This window comes from Mytilus edulis, chromosome 8 (genome assembly GCF_963676685.1).
Source record: "Mytilus edulis chromosome 8, xbMytEdul2.2, whole genome shotgun sequence".
Lineage (NCBI taxonomy): Eukaryota > Metazoa > Mollusca > Bivalvia > Mytilida > Mytilidae > Mytilus > Mytilus edulis.
The window spans coordinates 33173384-33196289 of NC_092351.1; the positions used below are offsets into that span (position 1 = coordinate 33173384).

General features: G+C 34.6%; 2 protein-coding genes across 2 annotated transcripts in view; one reads left to right on the plus strand and one right to left on the minus strand.

The window, feature by feature from the left end:
* LOC139484042 (chitin synthase chs-2-like) overlaps positions 1–6597 on the minus strand; it is a 42772-nt gene extending 36175 nt beyond the window's left edge. Inside the window, exon 1 of the mRNA XM_071267764.1 lies at positions 6204–6597. Coding sequence (XP_071123865.1) covers positions 6204–6442 — 239 coding nt within the window. The 5' untranslated portion in view covers positions 6443–6597. The remainder of the gene's footprint in view (positions 1–6203) is intronic.
* Positions 6598–12309: 5712 nt separating this feature from the next.
* LOC139484043 (uncharacterized) lies at positions 12310–13290 on the plus strand. The gene has a single exon (XM_071267765.1). The coding sequence runs from the start codon at positions 12310–12312 to the stop codon at positions 13288–13290; it is 981 nt and encodes a 326-aa protein (XP_071123866.1).
* The last annotated feature ends 9616 nt before the right edge of the window (positions 13291–22906 follow it).

Sequence of the window (22906 nt, forward strand, 5' to 3'; positions counted from 1 at the left end):
TTTGGAACAGCTTAATGATGAGGAATACTACAAACAAATAACAAATAACCCGGATAAAGCAACTAAAAAGAGATTAAAGAAACTGATAAAAGACTACAATCAATGTCTAACCGAGAAGGAAATAGCGTACTTGTGTGACTTTGATCCGAAAGAGAGTAATTTTTATGGACTTCCAAAAGTACATAAAAGTGCACAAATACAAAATACTGTTCGAGATCAAAACAATATTTACGTTGAAACATTCCGTCCCGCCGATTTGAAATTAAGACCAATTATAGCCGGACCGGAATCATTAACTCAAAGACTAAGTCATTTTATCGACCTTGTTATCAAACATCTATGTCCGTCAATTCCAAGTTATATCAAAGATGATATGAAATTTTCAAATCACATTCCTGCCATAGTTCCGGAAGAAACACTATTAACAAGCTTTGATGTTACAAGTCTATACACAAATATTCCCCATGATCTAGGTCTTACAGCCGTAAAATACTGGATCGAAGAAAAACGGGATGAAATTGACAGTAGATTTGAAACAAACTTCATACAAGAAGCTACCAAAATAGTTCTGGAAGAAAATACATTTTATTTCGACGGAAACAAATACAGACAAATTAAAGGTACAGCCATGGGAACTAAAGTTGCCCCTACATACGCAAATTTAGTGATGGGATACTTAGAGCAACAGATGTATCGACAAATATCTGTCCAATTCGATCAAAATTTCTGTGATTATGTCATTAAATTTTGGAAAAGATATTTGGATGACTGTATAATATTTTGGAGCAGATCAGAAAAGGATTTATAAATATAAATTTAAAGATCTTATCAACTCCTTACATCCGTCGATTAAATTCACCATGGAAACCAGTGACACACAACTACCATTTTTGGATATCCTCATCTTAAAATCAGGCAGACATATAACAACGATATTTATTATAAATCCACAGACACCCATCAATACTTAAATTTTCATTCGTGTCATCCGTCCCATACAAAACGAAATATACCTTACTGTATGGCAAGACGGATTTGTGCTATAGTATCTGACCATAACATTCGAGAAGTACGTTTGAAGGAATTAAAAGGCTATTTGACACAACAGCTATACCCAGAGGGTTTAATCGAAAGTGAAATTCGAAAATCTAAACTCTTGACACTTCAAGAATTACGAACCCCGAAAGTGAAAGACACGGACGAAACCTTAAAGAAAATACCGTTTGTTAGTACACATGACCCATATTTACCAAACGTTTTTAATACAATTAAATCAAACCTTCCGATTCTACACGAAAGTGAAACTATGAAAAAATTGATACCGGAAGAAAACTTAATCTACAGCCGAAGACAACCTAAAAACTTAAAGAAACACTTAACCAGAGCTCGGTTCGAACCGAAGGTTAATGACTTTGAAATAAAGTCTTGCGGAGATTCAAGATGCGGTGTTTGTGGCCAAGATACGAAATATTTAGAAACGGGTAAAATGAAATCATTTAAAGATGGCAAAACATTTTATGTGAACGCCAATATGACATGTAAGACAACAAACCTTATTTACTGCGTCACATGTCCTGGTTGTCACGAAAATTATATTGGACAGACCGGGAATAGCCTCTGTGAACGGGTGCGAGTTCACAAAGAACAAATAAAACACCCACAATACAGAAATTCGCCAATTAGTGCCCATCTTGACATTTGTGGTAAAAAGCATTTTCAAATAATGCCTATTTTTAAATGTAGACGGGATGAAGCATATAGAAAAGTGATGGAACGTTATTTCATAACAACGTTCCGATCAAAATTAAATCCCGAGAACTTTTAATAACGAACAATGACGGAACGTCATAAACCTCCTTAACGACGTCGCCTATAGCGACACTACATCAGTTATCCTGAAGAGTCCCAATGGAAGGATGAAATCGATAGAATGGAACTGTTAACTTTTTACTTATTTTATTATTTTATTTAATGAATATATCTATATATATATATAACAAGTCAAAAAGGGTACAACATCACAATTAAATAACTATAAAATGAACAAATATTAGATCTTTCGTATAACAGATATCCTTCTTCAATAATAGCAGAATGTCAAATGCATCATGTCAAAATATTCAAACTGAGAAACTTTTTCTAAATCTCGAAATTTATACAATTTAAGCGAACACCACAGACACTGATACAATTTTAAAATTTCCAAACACGGCCCAAAGATTACAAAGATATGTCAAATGAAAATAGTTATTTTCGATGTGAACTGGCACAACTCTAAATTTTCAAAGGTTGTGACAGTTTAGATGTTATAACTGCATTGAGGGCAGTCCTCAAACAAAAAAATCAAAAATGTCCTAACCGATCCAAGTTTGTATAATATTTCAAATTTGACAATGATAGGGCAATTGCAACAGAAACTACATATTTAAGCCTACCAAACGAATAGCAGTCTAAATGATTAGAAAGTTAAGTTTGATCTAATGAGGTAAAATAATTGAACGTGGCTACGTACTTATACATCCATCCCGAATGAATGAAGCCCTGTAATTTAAACTGGTATTTGAAAAAAATTCGAACTGTAAAGCCAGTACTATAGCCGGAGTTACTGGAAACAAGTGACGACAGGAAAATGAGGGGCTCATTCTATGTTTTTTCACTTATGCCCTCTGGGGAAACTGTCCGTAATTTTCTTATCCAAAATCTTTTCCGAGCGACTCTGTCAATCTTCGACCAACCCTCATTGTGGTCTATGATTGTGATGGTAAGGTTTTTGAGATCATCTTGTGTGTGCCCAGTTGATCTCAAATGACGACTAACGGGTAGGTCGGGCTTGCAAGTGTAGTACTTCGATGACCATTCATGCGTTTGTTGAATGGCTGCTCTGTCGCGCCAACATACTGCATGCCACATCGACACTGAAGGGGGTATACAACATTCTGGGTTTTGCAAGTTACATTGCAAAATATAGTGTATACAGACCCAGTCGAGTGGCAAGTAAATGGCGAGTATTTAGTATTTGTTGACAAGTCAGACAACGTCTGTTACCACATGACTTGCACCATCCTGCAATTGAATAGCTTTTATTTGAGGAGACGTCAGCTCTAACAAATAAGTCTTTGAGACTTGCTGGTCGCCGAAAAGCTAAGACAGGAGGATTGGTAAAGATCTTGGATAATTTAGGGTGTTTGGCAATAGTTTGCCAATTGGCACGGATCAAACGTGAAAGGTTAGTAAAGGCTGGATTGTATGTTAGAACAAACGGGACTATTTTGCTGCGCCTCTTCCTTTTGTACTTTAAGAGGTCATTGCGGCTGTTATTGTTAGCGCGCGCAAACCCCCTATCTATGTCAAATTTCTTGTAACCTCGTTTTGTCAAAAATCCGCGAAGTTCCTGTAACCGTTTCGTGACAGCCTCATCACAGGAGCAAATCCGCTTGACTCTGAGAGCTTGACTGTACGGGATACTTTTTGTACAGTGTTTGGGGTGACAGCTTTGGGGAGAAAGGTACTGATGTTTATCTGTGGGTTTACAGTAGAGGTCTGTTGATATGACACCGTCCTTTATATATGTGGTTGTGTCTAAGAAAAATATCTTGGAGTTGGAAATTTCATACGTAAATTTAATTGAATGGTGGGCGTTGTTTGCATGTCTGATGAAATCATCAAGTTTTTGTTGGGATTCAATCCATTTCATGTCAAGATCATCAATGAAACGGAATCAAGACAAAGGTTTGTATAAAGATGCTGCAATAATTTGTTTTTCTTATTTGCCCATGAAAATATTGGCGTAAGACGGTGCCATTTTCGTCCCCATCGCTGTCCCGTTTATTTGAAGGTAATGATCACCATTAAAGGTGAAATTGTTGCATTTCAGGACCAGAGTAAGCAGCTGGTCTAAACATTCAGTAGGTGGTTCGAAAATGTTGCGCGAGTCCCATATTTCCCTACAAGATTGTATGCCGTCATCATGAGGTATGTTGGTATACAATGAGGTGACATCCAAAGTGACAAGGAGGGTTTCCGGGGGAAGAGGGTTCATGGATTCCATTTTACGAAGATAATCTGTAGTGTCTTGAATGTGGGAAGGAAGATTTTCTACAGTCGGATGGCCGTTTGTGGATACAATGGGTCTACCAGGGTTGTTAATCTTGTGTATTTTGGGAAGAAGATACAATCGACCAGGTTTTATCACTATATCATCTCGGTTTCTCAGCGATTGTATGGCTTTTTTCTCGTCATGAGAGGTGTTATAAAATGACGAGTACTTGTTGCTAGCTAGATGAACTACATCCGATTTGATTTTGTCTATGACATCTTCCAGTGTAGCAGATTTACTAGGTTTTGGAATCCATGAACTCTTCTTTTTAAAATGCGGAATTATGATTTCTTCCTCCGAGTCAGACGTGTCTGAGTCTTCCTCATAATCCACCTCTTTATCCTTGTTACCAAAATATTCTTTGATTCTGAGGGTTCTGGCAAAGTTATCAAGGTCATCTCCTAGTTTCATATTATCTATGTTATTGGAAGTAGGGCAAAATATTTGTTCATTTTATAGTTATTTAATGGTGATGTTGTACCCTTTTTGACTTAATATATATTATGTTTTGTATTGTACAGAATCATATTACATGATCCATCGCCCTGTAAGATTGATCGTTGACTATTTATTCAGTCATTTTATATCTATATATATATTTATATATAGGCATTGCAGTATGCCTTATAGTGCCTGACAGTATTTTGTGATATGGACGAATACGTCCTTAAAGTGATGGCATTTAATTTTCATGTAGGCAGATTTGTCTTCTTTGAACTTATTTAACTGATTTCGTTTGGATGAAATGGACAAATAAACAATTTAATAACAAAAAATCTATTTTCTGTTGAGACACACTCATTTTTAACCTTTTATAAACGTGCGTAATATTATCTAAATGTTTCTCCTAAAAAAAATCTTTGTAAAGGATGTAAAAAATGTAAAGTATCTGGAAATTGTGCTTTTATTAACATTGTAAATAAATGTGTCATAAGAGACATAATTCAAACCGGAAGAATCAAATATAGGTTTCATGATTTTTTATTACTTGTTATTGGCTTTGAACTAGCTGCCAGTATTCACAGATCTTTACATAGTGTCCTTTTGTTGCGGGGATGTATAAGTACCCTGCCACCTCCAACTGATAAGTTAAGCCTTTTGCAACTGATTTTTATAGTTTTTCTTATGTGGTACTGTTACGCCACTGTTCCATATAAGGCGGAGGGTTGGGCGCCAGCTAACATGTTTAACACCGCCACATTCTGTATGTGCCCGGCCCAAGTAAAGAGCCTGTTATTCAGTGGTTGTCGTTTATTTCTGTGTATCATATTTGTTTTTCGTTCATTATTTTGTACATAAATTAGGCCGTTAGTTTTCTCGTTTGAATTGTTTGACATATGTTTTTTTCGGGGCATTTTATAGCTGACTACACGGTTTGAGTTTTGATCATTGTTGAAGGCCGTACCGTGACCTATAGTTGTTAATTTCTTTCTTTCTTTTTGTCTTTTGTGGAGAGTTGTCTAGTTGGAAATTATAACACATCTTCTTATTTTTATATTCATAAATTATCTTCTAGCAATGGAACTGACTTTTATTTTTTATTTTATTATTGCTGTATTTGGCAAAACTTTTAGGAATATTTGGTCCTCAATGCTCTTCAATTTCGTATTTTATTTGGCCTTTTTAGCTTTTTTTTATTCGAGCATCACATATGAGTTTTTTGTAGACGAAACGCGCGTCTGGCGCAAATACAAAATTTCAATCCTACTATCTATGATGAGTTTGTTATTTTTACTCAAAGCTTTGCTTTTGTACCAAATTTACCAAATGTTAATTTAAGATAAGCTGAAAGACCTTTAATTGATCTGTCAACAATTGGTTTGCTATTTAATTTCTTAAATAATTTTTAAATACAAAGCCGTCTTATTGGCAATCATACCACATCTCGTTTGTATGATAACAATACCACAATAAAACCGAAAAACAACAAAAAGGTCAACGAGCAGTCGACAAAACGTAAAATGAAAACTTAAGATGAGTAACTCGAACCCAACTATATACCGGGGTATACACATAAACTGTGGAAGGGTAAGAAAATCCTGCAAACGTCTATTTCTCTCACACAATCTCAACACTTAATAATAGTGTTCAAACTGATTTTACTCACGTATCAGTGGATTGCAGTCGTTCTTTTTTCTGAATCCATATGTAGCTAGTGGTAAGGCAAAATGAACCAAAGCTGAGAAGTCCTCCTACAAATAACTTCCAACTACTATCATTATTTCTATTTTCATTTGACCAATGTGTCAACTCAATTTTGCATTTACTAGAACCTAATAAAAATAAAACAGTGCTATCCTTTTTCGACAGTTCGTAAATTAAAATGAACGATATCGGTGTCGCCATTGTGAGAGGAATTCCGAATGCCAATTTTTGCGCAAGTATCTTGCAAGCTGCTTTGCCTATTTTAAAACAGATTCCATTCAGAACAATATAAATTAAAGCTATTAAAAATGGAAACAAGTTGCTGAAAGTTTTGCACTGCTCAAAAACAGTTCCCTGTGTTAAAATTGTAGTCATGATTGATGGATTTCCAGTAGCATTGACTTCTCCTGAATTCTTTACGAATAATACATTTAAGCAGTCATAATTGCAGTCACTTTCACAAAAAACTAAGGCATACCAAGCCGGAAAGGATACGCTTAACAAAATCTTATACAACATAGACACAAAAAGGATCTTACTATTACGCTGTTTAGATTTCAATGACCTTTCTATTTTACAGCAACACATAAGCCAGTGTAATAGATTGTAAAAATTTGGTTTAAAATTTTCCCACCAACTGAAAGAAATACAAACTGATGCTACTATTAGCCAAATATAAAGCGATGTATCGATGTACCAGCACGTAAGACTAAGGCCACCTATATGGAATAAAATTGCAAAAAAATTCACGATAAAACCTCCTATTCCAGAATGATTTGGGTTGTCGATATTCTGTTCAGTATCGTTATTGAGTGATCGCTCGTTGTTGTTGTCATTTCTTTGGTGATAAGAGCACTGGTTCTGGAACGAAGAAACAAGTCTCAGAATCACCGGAATTGTGACGATATTCAATATGGCAGCACATGAGACTAAGGGTTCCAGATCTGGCAAAACTACGAACAGCATAAGAAATATTCCAGTTGAATGAATGGTTTCAATAACAACTTCCTGCAACATAATAATATGTGTTATATCATATTTTTGTGCCCTACAAGAATCTTAGAACACGATGAAATGCATAGTTTCCGTTAGGTCAAATTTTCGAATTAACAGTTAGAAGAATTAAATCCGTTTTTTGAAATTCACGAAAAATGATGCAACGAAAAAGTAAAATTGCAGTATACTCCTTGATATCTTGAAAACATAAATAAATGTGTACTAGATATTAAGTAAACGAACTTATCGTAAAAGACCAGTTTTGTCTCATATGAAATTAAAAAAAAGTTTGTCACTACTTTGGGTTGCTGCCACTAAATTGGTAGATTTAAGGAAATTTTACAGTTTTCTGTTATTATCTTGAATATTATTATAGATGGATATAAACTGTAAACAGCAATAATGTTCAGCAAAGTAAGATCTTCAAAACAGTTACATGAACAAAATTGTCGAGTGACCCCTAAGGAGTTATTGCCCTTTAAAGACATTTTTACACAATTTGTTCATTAAGTTTGCTAACATTTAAAAATCTTTCCATCTGAAACTACTGGGCCCAAAACCTTTAAACTTTAACTTAATGTTTCTTAGGGTATCTAGTTTATAACTTGTATCCGAAGTTTTGATCCATCGACACACATGGTTGTAGTGGCTAAAATATAACATATGGGTAAAATGCAGTGTAAAGAATTGCCCTAATCTTAACGTACCTTTTTGCGGTACGGCCACTATCTTTGTGACGTCGCGTAATTGTGATACTTTATGTTGTATTGAATAGAAACGTATAATGGCAGACGTAGTTCTATCTTTAACGCCTTAGTTGGCTTACGATCAAATACACAACGCAACGCAATAATCTACATTGGTGCCGTGACTTCAAACGGAGAGAATGGACATCAGCCGACTAAAATCCTTGAGAGCGGGGAACAAAGCAGCAGTAACAAAAGTTTTAAAAAAAACTGGAGGAAGCCATCGGAGATTCAGAAATAGACACGGAGGAAGTATCAACATTGCTCGAAACAATTGAGAAGAAAAAGAAGACGTTAGCCTCAATAGACGAACAGATATTAAATGCAGTCGAATCAGAAGATATTACAAATGAGATTCTTGAAACATGAGTATTATTTAGATTTAGAGGGTAAAATTCGAAAATTTAAAAAGTTCTTAAAACCCGTACCAAAAGCAACATCTTCGATACTAGATTCAACCGCACCAGAGTTTGTTCCATACACAAACCCATTTACTCACACAAGTCAGCAATTATCTCAGTCAAGTTCGACCTCAAGTAATAACCATCGCCTACCAAAGCTATCTCTTCCCAATTTTAATGGAGACATTTTACAATGGCAATATTTCTGGGATTCATACGAAACCACGATTCATCACAATCACACTTTATCTGACATTCAGAAATTTTCGTACTTGAACTCATTGCTTCAATTTGAAGCTGCAAACGTAATTTCAGGATTGACCATACCAAATCCAAACTATCACAAAGCAAATGAATTATTGAGAAACCGCTATGGCCAACAACATAAAATCATTAATGCATATTTGAGAACACTACTTGATATACCCGCACCACATGGTACATTAGAAAGTTTGAGAACATTTCATGACAACTCAGAATCTTACATACGGGGTCTAGAGTCTCTCGGACAATGTCAGGAAATGTACGGATCACTATTGATACCAGTGATTCTCGGGAAGATACCGCATGAAGTACGAAAAAATATAACACGAGAAAACGGGAGCGACAGTTGGAATATTCAATCGCTTAGAATTGCGATAGGTAAAGAGATTTCTATTCAAGATTCCGGATACGGAGATTATGCACGGACGTATTCAACCGCAAATTTCATAACAGGCGTTAAACGAGTAACTAAAGATAAAACCCGTCCGATAAACACAACAGACAAATCATTAACCTCGAATCGGAAGAAACAATGCACATATTGTGACGGAAACCACTGGCCAAACGAATGTAAAGATGTCATACACGATAAAAGAGTAGCCATTATCAAAGAAAAGAGGTTATGCTTTATTGTTTAGGTAAGCATAAAATAGCCGATCGAAATCCAAGAATACGTGTAAGTGTTGCCACCGGAAGCATCACTCTTCTTTGTGTAAACAGAACTCGTACTCAAATAAACACCATATTGAAACTGCACAATCGCAAAATAAAGTAGACACAGAAACTTCTAAGTTGTATACCGCTAGCGAAGAAAGGTTCACTGTTTTATTGAAAACCGCATTCAGTCCAGTCGTTCACAAAAATACATGTATAGATACAAGAATACTATTTGACGAGGGAGCTCAGCGCTCGTTTATAACCGAAGAACTAGCAGCTTAATTGGACATTAAAAAAGAGAGGTCTGAAACATTAAGTATAGCTACATTTGGAAGTACTACAAAAAAGGTGAGAAATCTTGACAAAACAACAATTAATCTAAGTCTACCGAAGGAGAATTAATCCCTATTAAAGTTTTAATTGTATACCAACCATTGCTTCGCCACTTCAAAATACAACATAGGCATAACGCAGAAGTTTTCATATTTACGTGGTCTACAATTAGCACACCCAGTCATGGATGGAGAGCAGTTTGAAATATCCTTATTAATTGGAGGTGATTTTACTAGGACATAGTTCAAGACAAAATAAAATAGTCCGTGGAAACGGTCCAAACGCAGTTAGCTCGAAAATTGGATATTTACTTTCCGGTCCTGTCCCTACACGAACCAGTAATGCATCTTTATCAATGATAAATATACTAGTATGTCACAAACAAGAAGAGTGCGATCCTGAAAAATTTTGGAAGCTTGAATCGTTGTGAATTGACGCTAAAGAACAAAATGATCCAGACCTAGCTGAATCAATTGAAAATTACTTACAAACCTCCATTACGAAAAAAAAAAATGATAAGTATATTACGAAATTACCATGGAGAGAGAATGCGCCAGAACTACCGACAAATGAAGACATCGCAAAACGCATAACGGAAAGCGTTATTCGTTGCCTTAAGAAGGATCCCGAGATGTTCCGAAAGTATGGTGAGATAATTACAGACCAAGAGCAAAGCGGATTCATTGAAAAGGTATATGATAAAAGTACATGCACAAACAAGGTTCATTACATTCCTCATCATCCCGTAAAAAGGATTCAGTCACCACCCCGATACGCATAGTATATAACTGTAGCTGTAGAACGAACGACAGTAGTCCTTGTCTTAACGATTGCCTAGCAACATATCCACCAATTATGACTGATTTGACTGAGATATTAGTACGCTTTAGAATGCAGTTACAGCAGATATTGAAAAAGCATTTTTGCATATTGAATTAGATGTTGATGACAGAGATGTCACAAGATTTTTTTGGTTAGAGAATCCCTTGCACATAGAAAGCCGTTTGATTACTTACTGGTTTAAGGTTGTACTGTTCGCCATTCATGTTAAGCGCCACGCTAATGAAACATTTTAGAGACAATCCGTCAAATACAGAGTTACAGAGAAATTTATACGTGGATAACGTTCTGACCAGTTTTATAGATAAACAATCACTTTTGAAATTCTACACGGAGTCCAGAAAGTTATTGTCAGAGGCAGGATTCAACTTACGGTCTTGGAATTCTAATAGTACAAAATTACAGAACGTCGCAGGACGAGACAAGAGCGGCGACAATGACGACATAGTCAAAATTTTAGGCATGAGATGGGATAGGCAATCCGACGATTTCAAATTTCAACAGATTGAATTGATGGAAAAGGGCAAAATGATAACAAAGCGTGAGGTTTTGCGCACATCGTCTAGAATTTTCGATTAATCACCTAGGATTAATCACGCCAATTACGGTAAAAGCTAAGCTGTTTATGCAGAATTTATGGAAGGCAAAGTTGGATTGGAATGAATGTTTGTCCGACGAACTGAGAAGTAAATGGCAGGTAATAGCTTTAGATATCGAGGAGGCTACCAAAATAGTATTTCCACGAATGTTTCGGAAGGAGTTATAACCGAGAAAACGTCGCTACATATTTTCACAGACGCCAGTCAGTTAGCATACGGAGCTTGTGCTTACTTAGTTACAGCAAATTCATCGGTCATCGTCATGGCTAAAAACAGAGTAGTACCCGTAAAACCGATTTCATTACCACGTTTAGAACTTATGGGCGCGCTTATCGGCACCAGATAAGCAAGGCATATTCTTAAAGTCATAACAACAGAACATGTGTATATGTGGAGCGATAGTCAAATTGTTTTGAGTTGGATTAAATCGTCAAAAAACTTATAACCGTTCGTAGCAAATCGACTTAAAGAAATAAGAAAATTAACAGCGAATGCTGAATGGAATTATTGTCCAACAGATGACAATCTAGCTGATTACTTAACTCGCGGAATTTACGCTAAACACCTTTATAATAACAGCTTATGGATGAACGGTCCACAATGGATTTTAAATCGTGAAAACGGGCCGACATGGACGAGGAAAATTGAAGACTGCAGCACGCTGTTAGTGATGACAATACAGACGATAAAAGTAAAAATACTTTAACACAGACAATTTCATGTATAGATATACAACGATACAGATCTTTAGAAAAAAACAATTAGAGTAACAGCATACGTGTTGTGTTTTATACAGAATTTACAGAATTCAAAAGATAAACGGTCAATCGGATTAATCAGTGTTGAGGAGCGATGTAAAGCATTAAAAGTTCTAATAGTAACAGTACAACAGGAAACATTTAAGGATGAAACTGAAAGCTTGAATTCATCTTCACAGAAAAAAGTGCCACTTGTGCGACAACTTAAACTATATACAGACAAAAATGGATTACTACGTTGTACCGGGAGAATACAAAACGCACCTGTGAAGGAGAGTACTGAATATCCGTTGTTATTGCCAACACACCACAGTCTTACGTCCTTAATCGTAATGAATGCACACACAAAGACTTTACATGCCGGACTTAACAGTACAATCGCATATATTCAACAGAAATATTGGATACAAAGAATAAGGCAGTGCGTAAAATCACAAATTCGCAAATGCGTTCAATGCATTAAAATATCAAGAAATGCCTTACAGTGCACCCGATCCGCCACCGCTACCTAAAGATCGAGTCAACTACGATTATCCTTTTTCAGTAACCGGCGTTGATTTCACAGGAGCTTTGTATACAAAAGGAAAACACAACGAATTAAGCAAAACATATATTTGTTTATTCACTTGCGCCGCTACACGAGCTATACACTTAGAGATAGTCACAGATTTAACCGAGGAGTCTTTCATGCTTGCTTTTAAAAGATTTGTCGCTAGGAGATCTACACCAAGGATAATGTTGTCCGATAATGCAACAACATTCAAGGCAGCCGCCGAAAAGATTACAAGATCAAGCCAAGACAGCCGAATACAATTAAAACTTGCCGATCAAAGAACTGAATGGAAATTCATACCCAACCGTGCACCGTGGTTTGGAGGCTTTTGGGAACGCTTAATTGGACTCACGAAAAAGTCAATTAAAGCAATACTAGGAAAGTCATGTGTCACTACGGAAATGTTGAATACAATTATAATCGAAATCGAGGGAACTCTAAACAATCGTCCTATAACTCACATTTCTACTGATATCAAAGATCCCGAACCGCTGACGCCAGCGCACCTTTTATATGGTCGTCGACTTGACAACCAATCGGAACAGATTATTGACAGTGTTACTTCCGAAGATTTGCAAGTGAAACTGAATAAAAATTTACAGAGAAATAATGAACTAATCAACCATTTTCGCTCAAGATGGAAACACGAATATCTGACGTCACTCCGTGAATTCCACCGTACATCTGGAAGAAACGAACAAACAATACAAATAGGTGACATTGTACAAGTACACAATGACACAAATCGTATAATGTGGAAATTAGCAGTTTTTAGATTTAGATTTAGATTTAGTTCGTGGAAAGGATGGGCTCATTCGATCAGCTGTTATCAAGACCGACACAGGAATTACCAACCGTCCGATTGTGAAGCTCTATCCGTTGGAAATATGCAGTACAAATGATTACAGTGAATGAACTTTTCTGCCCTGGAGAAATTAGTTTATGTATAGACTGTTCAATTAATCTTAACGAACTTTTTTGCGGTACGGCCACTATCTATGTGACGTCGCGTAATTGTGATACTTTATGTTGTATTGAATAGAAACCTATAATGGCAGATGTAGTTCTATCTTTAACGCCTTAGTTAGCTAACGATCAAATACAAAACGCAACGCAATAATCTACATGCAGTTTTAAGCTTATATCTCGAAAACTAAAGTTTTGAGAGCAAATCTGACAATATGAAATTGTTCAACTGGTCACGATCTACCAGTCCTGAAATTTTCAGTCGAATTAAGCAACCCATTGTTGTTTTCTGTTATTATCTTGAATGTTATTATAGATAGATATAAATTGTAATCAGCAATAATGTTCAGCAAAGTAAGATCTACAGAACAGTTAAATGACTAAAATTGTCAATTGACCCCTTAAGGAGGTAATGCCTCTTAAAGACAATTTTACAAAATTTGTTCATGAATAGGTATAAGAAGAAGGACAATTTTACACAAGTTGTTTTTGTTTTTTAAATTTAAAAATCTTCTCAAATGAATCTTCTTATAAATTTGTATTTAATTCCTTGTACGTCAAGAAACATATACACTATGACTCAAATGGAACATACTAATAAAATGCCTTTATTTGTTTTTGAAGAAAATATGACAGATACAATGAACATTTAAATGGCATTCTTAAGCCACTCATTAATATATACCGAAAAGCAAAAATAATCATTGATGAAAGATTTAAGCAAAATAATAACAGATTCAAACTCTTGAGAGCCTCTTGTTCTTCTATAGATTAACTGTATGTTCGTCGTCATATGACACCTTTATTTCATGCTGAAAGACTTGGGGACAAGGGATCAAAGAGTAACTAGCTTTCCAGTGTGAGATTAGTCACGTGAGAACATTATAACTTCATAGATAGATAGATACTTTATTCTCTAAAAAACTAAATACAAGTTTACAGAGAAACATACAATATAAATACATATATGACTACGTCATCGGCGTTGCCTACGAAAAAAGCGATGCGCAGATTATCTTTGCTTTGAAAGTCCAGAACATTTTCAGCTGCTTTGCCTTTCGGTGACATTTTAGCCGAGACATATCCTCTTATTTTCATAAACATAGAAATATGTTATTATACGTTAAATAATTTCATTAACTGTACGTTGTACTTACCACAATAAGCTCAATCCAACTAAGTGGATTGCTTTTCTTAAACAAAAGTCTGTGAAGACTGTCTAATAAGGTAAAGACATATGGTGCTAACAGGCAAACACACACAGCCCATATCCACCTTACATCCGTTTTATTTACAGGGTAAATCAAATCTTTGTTGTTATTGTTCAAAGCTGTTTGATTGTGATTAACGGGAACATTGATGTGAGATATCATATAGAATAGCATCAGTTTTGACGTGACAGCAGTTACACACACAGTTGAGGCAAATATTATGATGAATATAATTCTTGATATCTTGAATACAGTGTTCCAGAAAGCTACATGTGTATCGTCGGTAATATTTCCAGACCTTGTCTCAAAAACATCCCACGAGTGTCTCCTGTAAACAGCAGAGTCACATGATCAAAGTATTACACCTTTGAGGTAGGGTGAAATGTTAAAATTAGTATCGATAGTATCAAGGTGGTACCAAACATCTTGACTAAAATCAATTTGGCTCGTTTAATTTTCATAAAATTTTGACAAAATATTAACTTGGACCCATTGTAAATATAAAAGCTAAAAAAACTTGAACCACACACTTTATTGGAAAAACTTCATTGGATATATAGCAGTTTGACAAACACTAATTTTGATCATTGAGAAGCTTCATATTTTCTTAACAATAGAACATGATTAAAATATTTAACTGATTTTTACAGAGTTATCTCCCTGTAATGTTATGTACCTCCTTGAGTACAATTGCTAAAAAAAGGGGGGGATTAACAAATATTCCAAACTCCAAATTAAATTCAAAAAGGTTAAGTCCATAAAATTTAATCTATAATACTAAAATAACGAGGTCCAGTTTGTCAGCCGTCATCGGGTAAAAACGACAAATCAAAGAATTCAACTTTATATATAACTAATATAGGACAATGGTGTAGATTAAATATTACACCACTTCAGACCCTTTTGTTTTCCACATAATTAATATTGACAATTATTAACAAATTCCGGGTCTAATCCGATACCGATACCAATAGTGTATATATTTACCTGTTACTTATTAGAGGTTTCCCGATTTGCAACCGTACCAACCGTAGTACGAAGTGGGAGCCGTCATTTAACTTTTGGAAATTATTGATGTATACACTTAATATCAACGAATATTTTAGGAATCATATGCAGAACTATTTTGAGAATTATTAGCTGTAATTTGGGACTAATTTCATGTGGTTACTTCTTGTATTCATAAGAAGCAATCTTGTGCAAGTACCCGTTAGTACGAAAGGTTTATAGTTAAGAGTTATTTCCCCGTAAAACAACTTAGACACAAAGAAGCTAAATTACAAAACAAATTCAAAACCAATATAAATTTTATTTGTAATAATTTTATATCATTATAAAATATTAAAGTTTTGCATTTTTCTGGTAAGTTTTTAGATAACATAAACAAATAAAATGCATATTAACAAAATAAATTGACCACAATAACAAAAGAATAATGAAAAAACAAGAGGCTGTCACAACGAGAGCAAACCGGATTTATTAAAATTTATTTGTGTCCTGGCAATATCACAAGAACCATTACTGATGAATGGTGAAAGTGAAAATCGTCAATATCAAATTTGACCTCCATTTTGTCATCAGTATCAACATCTTAAAATTTGAAAAGCTTAGATTGAATGGTTCATTAGTAAATGCAACAACGTGAATGGAAACGCCATTTCACAATCTTTCAAGAACCATAACTCCTGAACAGTAAAAGTCAAAATCGTCATAATTGAACTTGACTTTTAATTTGCCATCAGTAACAACATATAAAAATTTCAAAAGCTTTGGTTGAATGGTTCATGAGAAAATGCACGGACACGACTGGAAACACCATTTTTCAATCTTTCAAGAACCATAACTCATGAACGGTAAAAGTCAAAATCGTCATTATTGGACTTGACCTCCATTTTGTCATCAGTAACAACATATTAAAATTTGGGAAGCTTAGGTAGAACAGTTCATGCGTAAATGCACGGACACGACTGGAAACTCCATTTTTCAATCTTTCAAGAACCATAACTCCTGAACGGTAAAAGTCAAAATCGCCATTATTGAATTTGACCTCCATTTTGTCATCAGTAACAACATATTAAAATTTGGGAAGCTTAGGTAGAACAGTTCATGCGTAAATGCACGGACACGACTGTAAACTCCATTTTTCAATCTTTCAAGAACCATAACTCCTGAACGGTAAAAGTCAAAATCGCCATTATTGAACTTGACCTTCATTTAGTTGTCAGTAACAACATATTAAAATTTTAAAAGCTTTGGTTGAACGGTTCATGAGTTAATGCACGGACAACATTTGATTCCCGTCCGCCCGCCCGACCGACCGACCGCCCGCCCGACCGACCGCCCGCCCGACCGCCGTACATCCCCAAATCAATAACCGACATTTTTGTCACAAAAATCCGGTTAATAAAATTAAAGTATGTAATACAGATGAAGATTAGTCACCTAACATTAATTATACTCAGCATGTTCTACACTAAAAAAAAACAGGCAAATAGTGTATATGTTTCATTCTTGTCAATATGCTGTTGAGTCAACTTCTGTTCGATAAAGAAATAAGATGTTGTATGAATGACAATGACAATGAGACAAGTCTCCATCCAAGTCACAATTTGTAAAAAGTAAACCATTGTAGGTCAGCTTATAATCTTGAAATATATGTAATATTACTGACGAGGTAAACGCAAAGAAAAATATTGCTTGACTCACGGCAAAGTTTGCTATGTATTCGAACCAAATTAAAATCATAAAAAATTGCATTTGTGTTTAACCCATTGAATAATGAATAAGAACATCACTAAAAATATGGCCAAAATAAACAATTAAACTTCAGACATTTCTGCATCTTATGGTATCTATTTTATAAAAATCAATCATAGACTTACTTGGTAATATTTTTTTGAAAAATGTCGATTTTAGTTGAAATAAGAGGACATTTTTTGAGGGGGATCTCACTTTTGTCCTATGACTATAAGCGTCATATATCTTGAATTAATATTGAAAACGGACTAAAATTCTTTAGTTGTATACATGTTGATATAAAAATATCGCCATAATTCGCCATCCATAATAATTATTTAAAAAAATGTTTATTTGGCATGCCATACTCGATAAATTAAAGTGCGGACGTGAAAGAAAGCACTATTCTCGGTTTACGATACACTTACGATGATACACACGACGTAACTTGCGATCAACTTAGTAGTTCTTTACGATGCCTTTGTGAAACACACGTAACGGGAACGTAGAACCACACGTAAACCGATCGTAAACTGATACGATGATCTTCATAGGCTGTTGTTTAAGCGTTTAGAGTCCAGAAAAAGCGCTTTAGACGCACGAGGTTTATAAGATTTGTTTTCCCTTATTCTGAAATGAAATGGCAATGGCTAATTACATAAAAGTGCAGTTTATCAATAGAATGAAAATTGAAATGAAAAAAAAGATGCTGCATCCGAAGCGATTTACAGGAGTCGGATCTAGCCCTATCAAGAATTTTCAAACCTAGATATTGAAAGCCAAAGATGTAAAAGTACCTGAACACATAAAATTAGTAGAAAAAAAATGAAAACAGGACTTTTTTTAAACTTCATGAGTCCGAAACGCTTTCCTTTTTTTTATGTATCTTGGCGTTTGTTATTGTAGCAGTTCAGTGTTTCTGTTGTTCCGTTGTTTTCCTCTTATAGTTTATGTGTTTCCCTCGGTTTTGGTTTATGACCTGGATTTGTTTCAGTTAAATGGATTTATGACTATTGAACAGCGGTATACTACTATTGCCTTTTTTTACCTTCACCAGGAACGTTCAATGCCGAATAGTTCAAAGCTTTGGATGTATAGGAAACGCACCATTTGAAAAGCTATATGAAGAAGGGACACAAAAAAATAGCACATTTCAACTTACATCAATTTTGCTTGAGGGAGTTGCAACCTTAGTTTCCTAAAAGTTTTCAAATTTATAAACGAATAATTGTAAATTTTTTTTGTTATAAATCATGTCGGTTCCAAAGTACTGACTACTGAGCTAATGATACCTTCAGGGAATAATAGACCACTAGAAGCGGTATCGACCAGTTCTGTTGGAAATATAATAACACTTTTTAAATATCATGCGTCCTAAGTGCATTTCAATTAAGATTTACCTTCATCAGAAACGCTTAATGCAAAATATTTGTAAGACAGGTATTATACGACTGAACGACAATAACAATCAAAACCAAGGAGTAAACAAAGACTCATAAAACCGAAAGACATTTACATCAACAGTTATAAATTATAAATAAGAAACAACACGAATCTCACTAAAAACCGGGAAATGAACACAGACGATTAGCAATAAAGCTAAAAGAAAAAGCTCTTTAACGTTTAAGAGCACTTTAAAAGTAGCATACTTGTGATATATGTTGGTAACGGCTGTTTATCAACGACTTCACGAATTGAAAACTGACACAAGTGTGGCGATGATACGACAATGCACTTAATTGCAAATAACATGCTCAACAATAAAATTGAGAATGGAAATGGGGAATGTGCCAAAGAGACCACAACCCGACCATAGAAAAAAACACAACAGCAGAAGGTCACCAACAGGTCTTCAATGTAGCGAGAAATTCCCGCACCCGAAGGCGTCCTTCAACTGGCCCCTAAACAAATATATACTAGTTCAGTGATAATGAACGCCATACTAATTTCCAAATTGTACACAAGAAACTAAAATTAAAATAATACAAGACTAACAAAGGCCAGAGGCTCCTGACTTGGGACAGGCGCAAAAATGCGGCGGGGTTAAACATATTTTAAGAGATCTCAACCCTCCCCCTATACCTCGTGCCAATGTAGAAAAGTAAACGCATAACAATACGCACATTAAAATTCAGTTCAAGAGAAGTCCGAGTCTGATGTTAGAAAATGTAACCAAAGAAAATAAACAAAATGACAATAATACATAAATAACAACAGACTACTAGCAGTTAACTGACATGCCAGCTCCAGACTTCAATTAAACTGACTGAAAGATTATGATTTCATCATATGAACATCAGGCACAATCCTTCCCGTTAGGGTCTGCAATGCATGTTAAAATAACGTTGTATCTAATAACTTGTTGTATATTGTTGTCTCAAACAAATCAAGCAAGGACCTTCCTATAAGGGTTCAAAAAAAAATATTCATTGGCATAGGAACTGATTTCTGATTGATAACTGATTATTCAATAGAATGATATATATGTTAAAGGATGCATTAGTTATCAAGCACGTGTACTGGTATAATAACGATTTTTCTAGGTAAAAAACTATGTTTGAATTCATGTTATAGATTAAAAATATATGAATGCCATCGTTTAACCTGTATTAGAATATTTTTTGTGGGCCAGATCAGTGAAAGAAATGTTTATTCCTTGTTTCAATTGTCAATGTTGACATTCTTTACTTTTTAATGAACGAACTACATGTTGAACACATGCGTGACCATCTCCACTAAAGGCATAGCTCAACTAAAAGTTGCAGGAAAACGGATGAAATTATAAATGAGGTTGACTTTTGATTTGCATGTCAATGATACATCAGATATGTTCTTGTTGCTTATTTTAAAGTTAACAAAATTAAATTACTCTGACTATTAATACCCAAAGATTATAACTCTATTGTACTTAAATGATAGAAACAAAATAAAATCATTATTCGTAGCTAAGGTCTTTTTAATGCTGACAGGGTTCATAGTATACCAATATTAATAGAAGAAGGTAAGGAACAAAATCTACAAATTGATAGGTAATTCTAAAAAAAAATTTAACGGAACAAATCCGACCTCTTGTATTTTTCAAATCGAAAAATGTATTCGTAGCCAGGAATTTCCCGGGGGGGGGGGGGGGTGGGGGGGTGTTCGTTGGACTCATGAACTCGACTTTAACAGTCACAATTTGAACAAAACGTTGACTTTAACAGTGCTTATTTGATTTCAGATTTCAAGGGGGGTTCGTCCGAACCCCCCGAACCCCATGGCTACGGGTATGATTACTATGGTACACCGGATTTGCGTATTGTCTAAAAACAGTTTGTGGCGCTAGATTACAAATTGGAATGTTATTACGAATTTGAGGAGAATATAATACCAAATGTTTAACAACATTTCGTCAAACCTAGCTAAGATAATCTATGTATGACGTATAAAACCTTTCAAATACTTAATTGTGTGTAATGAGACGGACAAGACTAGAACTGCAACCAAAATCTCTGAACACAGTTTTATTTATCTTTGGGATGATATCTGACAATAACCTGAGGCTAATCGTATGATAAAATATTTTAACCAATGTTGAAAAAAAAATCATTTACCACAAAATTCACTAACTGGCTTGTCAAAAACTACATATTATTTCATTAAGACAGTTTCAGAACTACATGTTATTTCAAAAATACCAACCAAACGTTTATAATTGTCAAATAGAAAAAAAAAAAAAGAAATCAAACAAAATTTGTGAAGGTTAAATTATTGAAGTTAAACTATTACAGTAAACATAATTCTGCATCTTAACCAAATGCATAAAAAAACTTACTTTTTAGATCTCTTTTCTCTGTCCTCTCCAATATTGTTGTTTGACCAATGTACTTCTCTCTGCGAATCAGCATTTTCGTCGACATTTTCGTGATTCTCTCCAGAATAACATTCCTTTAATTGAGTTTCTTCCATGTCAGCAACACTTTCAATTACATCCCAATCCTGATCATCCGAACTATGGGGTATTTCTTTTACTAGTCTTTCGGTCGTATCAAAAATGTTTAACTTAACGTGACGGTCCTTTTTAATATTTATGGCTTTGAAATTCACTTGAGGGGATTATTTTCTCAAATTCGTTCTTTTGAAAATCATTTTATAACCAAGTTGTTCATCTTTCATGGAAATTTTTGTCAATGCTTCAAAAATGAAAGTAAATCTTTATTAATTTTGTGTCTCGGAATTAACTGTCATCAGAACATTTGAAAGCCATGAATGCTAAAATACAAAGAAACGTGGAGATTATATTACTAAAAGGGACATAAATAGTAACTAAGTTCATCTAAGAGTTTAAACCTTATTGTATACCTCAATTACATTACTGTCCTTACCACCAACGTAAGGTATCTTGTCTTACAATTGTTCCACAAAACCTTTGTCTAAATCATTTACATCAATCTTATAAGAAATCAAAGCCGTGTTACAGAGTTATTCTGACCTACCAATTATAGGTACTCTCAAACATAAACCCGTGCACCATTTAATTACACGAAAAAGCATGATAATTTGGTTAAAAATACAACATAAGATTTGAGCAAATAATTAACAATCATGTCGCCAAGACACTGATCTAATAGTTAAATGCTCATATCCACATTTATCAGGTTAATGCTTTACATTCCTTTTGGTAATAAATGACCTATATGTGGTTTATATTACATTTTGAGTTTGAATATTAAGACATGACTATTGAGGCCCGAATGTTAGGCTACAGTTCAGAAACAAAGATCAATAGATGCCAATAAACAAGGGAGGGAACACTAACAATAAATTACGAAAACACCAAAAGGTATATAAAACATTTAGGCAGGAAAATTTTTTGGAAAATGTAAAATTAGGGTTGATGATTGCCAAACGATCTATTCACAGTGTGTTCAGGTTCTTAAATTAAGATTTAATTCGTTTGATAGTTATCGTGTTTTTTTTCCAATAGGGGTTTTACTTTAAAATGTGCCATCTTTGATAGGTTTATAGCGTAAAAAGTCCTTTCCTCTTATATAAGACTGCAATACCAAAACATCGTCGTTTATGCACATTTTTACTTTCGAAAAAAATAATGTGAAGTTTTCTTAATTTACCGCTACAATAAAGGGACATATGTGAGATAAATTTAATATTTCAAAATTTTCCTTAGCAGTTTAAAAAAAGCCAGTTTTAACACATTCGTGTGAAGGATTTTGAAAATCTTATGATTCACAATATATTGGAAATCATAATTTTCGCGATGAAAAATTCATTAAAAAAACCCATAGCCAACCCATTTCATACACTAAGTTGATGCAATAAATTACTTACAAAATAACTTGTTTTTTTTTCATACACCGTTATCGAACAGTAACAGTTCTTTTGTGTCTTGCTTCATGCAGTTACAGCAATATGTTTATTATGCCGGGATAATGATTTCTAAAGTTTACATTAAGGTTAATAAGTGCGTTTTATTTCACATTATACATGAGCAGTAGGGCGTATAAAAACCTGAACGCATTAGAAAAGAATATCACACTTTAGCGTGGTCGGTCAAATAGGATGCAAATCCTGGAAATCTATATTTCAGACGGTCTATGACATGTAT

Bases quoted from the DNA above. Each gene is read 5' to 3' on its own strand.
- LOC139484043 (XM_071267765.1), top strand. From the start codon at position 12,310: ATGCCTTACAGTGCACCCGATCCGCCACCGCTACCTAAAGATCGAGTC.